Raw genomic sequence first — 7,151 nt, forward strand, 5'->3', positions numbered from 1 at the left:
AGAGGATATTTTCAATTTTTAATGAAGTTGGATATTGTTAAACATAAGAAGAAATAGAAGAAACTTTTGGTAGAAATTAGAAAATAGTGAAGGGCAAAATAGAGATTCAGAAATTACATCATAGTGTGGTGATTATACTATGTTTTTACTTTATTAAGTAGTATAGATATAGATGTGGTCGTTTTACATTTATTTCTTAAGTATTAACCCCTAGTTAAAAATAAATTATTAAAATATTTTTTTAGTGAAACAAACTATTTCATTAATATTGATAATCCAAATCAATATATTTTAACATGACACCTGTAACGCACTAACTTTGTGCTCCTCACCAAATTGTCAAAATTTGGCAGGTTTTTCTATTTAGACTTTTATCTCCCTTGACTGAGTTTGGCAAAACTAGTTAAGAAGCTAGTTAAAGGCCAGAAATACTTGCTGTATGATAATAAAATGGTGGAATAAGGCATGTGTCACATGAAGCTGTAAAGCCGTACCAAAACATTGTAAACTTATTCTTCATTACATCTAAAATAATTAAGTAAATTACAACTTCATTCCATATATTTTTTTGCCAAAGTTTATGGAGATCTAAGTACAATACGTTTAATAACATAGCAGTGAAGGGAAGAACATATATAAAGGTAACCCAGAAGTTCAAAATGGCAAGACAACACTTTATTCAAATCATAACATGCAACTATCAAATACATCACAATAATGTCTAAGATGTCCATTTGTAACATATAAACTATCAAATAGGTAATAACATATAACCTATCAAATAGATGATAACAATATTTAGGGATAGACCTCAATAAGAGATCTCAAACCATGTAAAGGAAATATTTTGTAGTGTTTGAATCCTGCTGCAACAAAGAGTTCCTTCCATTCTTTTTCAGTTCTCTCTTTTCCATTAATAGTCATCATCATTATATCCACACTCAGCTTTGTTTCAGTCAGAACTTTGTCTTCTTGCTTTTCATTTATTATTGCCTCTATAATAATCACTTTTCCTTTTCTGCTTGAAATAGAATTTTTACATTTTTTAAGGATCTTTATGCAATTCTCATCAGTCCAATCGTGCAAAATCCTCTGCATAAAAATCATTAATAGTTGAGGACCTTAAATGTTCTCGTCATATATATTTTAGGTAATATTCTTACCATGACCATATATCAATCAAATTAGTAAAAGAATATGAGATGCTGCAATGAATAAACAAAACTACTTCGAAGTAGGAAAACATTCATCCTACACTTATTTCACCTAAACTCCCTTTTTCCGCTCATGTCAAAATGTGTATCCTTCACTCAAAAATTGATGGATGCAAAAAGGAGTAAAAAAGGAGAGATAAGAAAAGAGTGGAGAAAAAAATGATAATTCAATTCATGATATAATGTAATAAGAAAAGAAATATAAAAAGATAAGTAAAAGAAAACTATATAAATATATGATAAATAAGGTGTAAAAATGGTATTATTATGTGTCACCACTTACAATTTTCTATTTACTTTTTATTGTCATTTCCAAACAAAATCCTATAAATAATGGTTATAAAATAGACATTAAAATATGTAAAAATAATAATAACAAATTGAGTAATAATGATGTCATCTATGCATAAATCATTGATTCATTTTTTTAATAAGGAGAAAGAGAAATACAAATGTTGAATCTTCACATTTCTCTGTTTCATTTCCTAAAAATTGCAGTAGTACACCAAACATTTATGAATTGAGAACATGTATGTACCTTTAGAAGAACTGCATCAGCTTGAGGGATAGAAACAAACATGTCACCAGCAACGTAACTCACATTATTGCTTCCTGACAAGTTTGCTACAACCTGTGGAAGGTCAAATACAACAAATTTCAACTTACGGAATAACTCAGAAATAATTTTTGCTGTGGTTCCATTTCCACCACCTACATCAACAATGGTATCTAATCCTTCAAAAACACAACTACAATCTTTCAAAGTCAACTGCAGTAGTTTACAATCACTAGCCATACCCTCATTAAAGGTACTCATATATTCAGGGTTTTTATCAAGATATTCCCGAATACTTATTCCTAAGGAAGTTTCATATAATGTAGGAACTTCACCACAAACCCAATTCCCTAAGTGATGATAGTTATTCATCCTAACAGGATCTGTAGCCCAAACAACAAATGGAGTTAAACAATGATCACTGCCTTTGACAAGAAGCTTTGATGCTGGGGTCAAACTATATGTTTCATGTTGTTCTTCTTGGCTTTCATGGATTGCAAAGATTCCATTATATGCAAGAAAACGCATGAAACGTTTCACTAAAGAAGCTTTAGTTGGTGGAACTTGCACTAGGACTAACATCAACTCAGGAAAAGTGATAGGTTTGGCATGGTTGTGGATTATATCTGCTATGCCAAGTTCCACAGCCCATTTAAGACACATTGGTCTTATGAAGCTGAATAACTGGCTGTGTAGGATAGCTTCACCATTAAGGAGCTCAATTGCACTTTGGTCATTCATTGAAGCCATGGCAATTTTCTCTATTTGTTAACTTGTTTGTGTTGTTATTTCTTGAGCAACATTGCTTGCCTTTATATAATATTTTTTGTAGTCTGTACCCTATAATGCTTCCTTTGAGAAAATAACTCATGTTACATCAGTCTCAGTAGAGATAACATGTCCTAAGTTAAGTCTATTCTTATTCCTTCCCTTAGACTAATCAGATTTTAATATATAATAATATAAAATTGTTGTTTTTCAAAAAAAAAATTATTTACACTTACGTAACAATATTTAATTGATCTGAAACAAAAAATAAAACATCCTACTTTAGGAATATGTTGTTACATTTTTTTTTACCTGTACCTTTATTCACATACATTCTAATGGAGACAATAATGTATACAAAATTAATGTATCAGATATTATTAATTTGTATTAGAGATAATGATGATTAAAAATAAATGGTGAATGATGCAACAATAATAATATAAAAAACTCTTAGGTAATGTATATATTTTTCTCTTACGTTAATAAGTGATTTAAGTACATTGTTTAAGTAATGTAACACAAGAAAATTGACATTTGAAAACGTATTCAAGCGGAATTTCAACTTTCTCTTTTGAAACAACACCTTTAAATAATAAATGTAATATGTATGTATTGATAGTTGATAATGTAAATATATATACAGTCAGTTAATTATTATCATCATTCATTTGTATTATTTTTTTTAAAAGTTAATGATGATTAAAAATATGATTTATAACACAATAATAGTGTAAAAAACTCTTATATTATCCGTATATATTCTCTATTAAATATTAGCTAACATTTCCATTTTTAATAATATGCCGTGCATAGTTGGGAACTTAAATAATTAGAGACGTGCCCGAGTTGGGAGTTAAGTAATCTCTTAGTCATTGATTTGAGATGAGCAAAACTTTAGCCATGTTTAGTGAAAAGGATTTTAATATGAGAATTGTTAAAGTTGTTAGTTGATTTCAGTTTGTTAGTTGTAATATTATTTTGATTAATTGATTAAGAGTTTAATTAATCGATTAACTACTTAGTTATTAATTAGGCATTATAGTATAAAAATGGTGATTCCCTTATTCCTTGTAACTCATTTTCAATTCAATAACATTTTCTTATTCCTTCTTGTTCATCAAGAAGATCTCTCTTATCCACGACTCATACCATTTTAACATGATATCAAAGCAATAAGTATTCATTTTCATAGCTTCCACTTATGTCTTTCCTCTTCCTCACTTTGTTGCTGCAATCTTTCCATCAGTGACAGTACCAGGCCGTTTTGCTCTAGCTGTTGGTGTAGTAGATGATGCAGGTTCTGTCCCTTCTTTTCAAGAAAGATTGATTTTCTTATACTCCAAAATCATACATTCACAGCAAGATTTACCATTTTCCCGTGGGAGTTTTTAAGAACGGGTTCAAAGAAAAATGTTGGGAGTCTTGATGATGTTCAATGATGGCCTTTTCTCCATAAAAAAAAGGAAGAAGCTGCTTAAAGTATCAATCAATGTTATAATCTTCTCATTGGAAGCTTGTGGATTTATTTCTTTATGAGCACGAAAGATACTGATCTTGAATTCTCTATTATTGCATTTGCAACTATATATGTTTTGTCTTCTTTCTCATTGACGATCTTCACATATGTTGGTGATGTGGTTCTCATCACACGGGTGGTTGTCCCTAATTGGCCTTTCTTCAATTAGGGATATTCCACTCACTCTTGGCACAAAGTCTATTAACCAAGAATCTAAAGGTGACTATAATTTTTGATACATTTTTCTAAGGTCGTGCATAAATATTTCTTCAACAATTATATTGGGATAAAGAAGATCTTTCTCTATCAAAGAATTTATCTTGAGGCTTCTTGTATCTGTTCTTGGGATTTGAGAAGTGAACTTTCTTGTCTTGTATTGTGTTTCTTTTCTCTTCAAGTTGCAAATTTTGTTACAACATATTTGGAGTGCATCTCATGCAAGGCCCTTTCTAGACTTGTTAACATGAAAGGTTTAGAATCATCCACCAAAATCATGTCAATTGTAGTATCAAGATATTGTTTCCGAATAGACATGAATGTTGCAACCAATTGTAGTGTTTGGAATTAGTTGTTTCAGGTTTCAAGGTCAATGTAGTAGCTTGGAATTCTTCTCAATGATGACAAGAATCTACACACTCTTTATCATTTACCCCCAATTATTTCTCATTTTTTTATTACTCTAGTTTCTTTACCCCTCTCTCATTAAACACACAACATTATAGTGTGTAATTTTTTTCCTCATTGAAGCAACATATAAGGATCGAGATTAAGGTCCATCTCATTTCTCTTTCATCTGTTATGATTGGTTTGCTTCTGTCAAAAAGATGGTTAAGCATTGGATGAAATTGCTTCTTCCAAATGGTGGTTAAGCGTCAATATTGCTTCACGTTCAGATTCCAAGACTGAGAGACAAAGATTCGCTCACTAGCAAGAGGAGGTATTAGAGTATGTGTGGTGTTTATCACAATCATTTCAAGCTTAGAATGCTTGACACATTCCAACTTGAGGGGGGATGTTAAAGTTGTTAGTTGATTTTAGTTTGTTAGTTGTAATATTGTTTTCGTTAATCGATTAAGAGTTTAATTAATCGATTAACTAGTTAGTTATTAGTTAGGCATTGTAGTATATACAGAGTGATTCCCTTATTCCTTGGAACTTATTTTCAATTCAATAACATTTTCTCTTTCCTTTTTGTTCATCAAGAATATCTCTCTTATCCATGGCTCGTACTATTTTAACAAAAATAAAGTATCTCTTCATATCAGGAGATAACGTATCTTCTCCCGCCAATAAAAGTATGACACATGTACTATTTTGTTTAGTTTTAGAAATATTTTTGTAGAAAATAATTAAATATGACATTTGTTAGGATTTTGGTAGTCGGAGGAGATAATTCATCTCATTATACCAGGAGATATTTTATTCTCTTTCAATATATGTAAACTTAAACAAAACAAAAGGCCATCAAACAAGGATACTTCTCCAATGCAATATTTATTGGAAGAGACAGTCACGTATCTCGAAAAAAATAGTTCCTTACTTATAGAGTGAGAAGTTATTATTGGTAGTGCAAAAAAAGACAAAAATACTTTAACTGTTATATATCTAAATTTGTCACTATAATTCATAATTGTTTTATATCTTATATTATTTCAATGTATTATGCTCTACTACCATGCCAATAACATCTACCGAGAAATATTTCATGTCTATTTTCTCTATAAATAGATAAAATTCTTCATAAGGAAGTTAACATCTAATACTCTCTTTTATAATCTTGCACCTAATTCTCTTTGCATGCTTCTTCATATACTTACTTAAGTGTCAAAGTATCTTTTCACGAACTCACTCAGGTACATCCATACATCATCTTGCTCGGATATTCCAAAGTTCCACTCCAACATCCTACATACAAAATAACATCTCTATTGATATATCATCCAGAAGCAACATAGAACATAACAAAAGGATGTATCCTACCAAGTGCCTTGCTTCTCAAGCTACTCATCAATATTCATCAACAAATGAATCTAGTCTTCTTTTCCTTATTCAATTCATATTAAAATGTATATGTATTCATCCTAGCTTCATCATTCATCAATGTATCTAGCCTAGAATAGATATTTTTTGGTTTCTTGCTGATCAAGGAAACTGATTCTGTTATAACAGAATCAATTTTACTCCCTCTTTCCTTTTCTTCTTTGATGTATAAATACATAGCAATGTAAAGTTGAATAGCATTGAATGAATGAGATGAATTCCTCTTCTGGCAGATTGCAATATGGTATTAGAGCTTGTCTCTGATTACCAAAAGCTGCGCACTCATTTCTCACCATAATCTCTCAACTTCTTGTATAAATTCTCTAGCAATTTCTTCTGCATTTCTCTGAATTCACTATGACAAATCAGATGAGTTTTGAATTAGATAGAGAAGCTTCTTCATTCCTCAACAACACAGATGTTCAGAGTCCATTTTATCTACATCCAGGTGAAAATCCAGGAGCTGTTCTGGTTACACCCCCTCTTGATGGTGTGAATTATCATGCCTGGTTTAGAGGTATGAAACGAGCTTTACTCTCTAAGAATAAGTATAAGTTTGTTGATGGAACGATTACTACACCTAATTCAATGGATCCTGAGTTTGATGTGTGGGAACGATGTAATAACATGGTAGTTTCATGGATTACTCGTTGCTTGTCTCCAAATATAGCACAAAGTGTGGTATATATAGAAAATGCAGAAGAATTGTGGTTAGATCTAAAGGAGAGATTCTCTAAGGGAGATTATTTTAGAATGTCAGATGTTCTTCAAGAACTTCATTCAATTAAACAAGGTGATGGGAGTATTTCTGATTACTTCACAGATTTGAAAATTCTATGGGAAGAACTAGAATCATTGAGATCATTGCCTTCATGTGTATGCATTGTTAAGTGCAAATGTGACCTAATGAAAACTGTGAAAAGGCAGAGAGACATTAAGTATGTTGTGTGTTTTTTAAAAGGATTGAATGATGAATTCAATGCTACTAAGGCTCAAATTTTGTTGATGGAGCCTTTGCCTTTGATAAACAAAACCTTCTCATTGCTTATTCAGC

The 7,151-nt window shown here is 30.9% G+C and overlaps 1 protein-coding gene across 1 annotated transcript; it reads right to left on the bottom strand.

Annotated features, from left to right (window-relative positions):
* Positions 702–2,548, bottom strand: LOC109329173 (isoflavone-7-O-methyltransferase 9-like). Its single transcript, XM_019562847.1, has 2 exons — positions 1,753–2,548; positions 702–1,092 (listed from the first exon to the last, which is right to left on the bottom strand). The coding sequence occupies exons 1-2, from the start codon at positions 2,518–2,520 to the stop codon at positions 799–801; spliced, it is 1,062 nt and encodes a 353-aa protein (XP_019418392.1). The 5' UTR covers positions 2,521–2,548; the 3' UTR covers positions 702–798.

This window comes from Lupinus angustifolius, chromosome LG16 (assembly GCF_001865875.1).
Source record: "Lupinus angustifolius cultivar Tanjil chromosome LG16, LupAngTanjil_v1.0, whole genome shotgun sequence".
NCBI classification, from domain to species: Eukaryota; Viridiplantae; Streptophyta; class Magnoliopsida; order Fabales; family Fabaceae; genus Lupinus; species Lupinus angustifolius.

Bases quoted from the DNA above. Each gene is read 5' to 3' on its own strand.
- LOC109329173 (XM_019562847.1), bottom strand. From the start codon at position 2,520: ATGGCTTCAATGAATGACCAAAGTGCAATTGAGCTCCTTAATGGTGAA. The intron at 1,093-1,752 runs GTACATACATGT...ATTTTTATGCAG, and splicing joins CTGATGCAGTTCTTCTAAAG to AGGATTTTGCACGATTGGAC.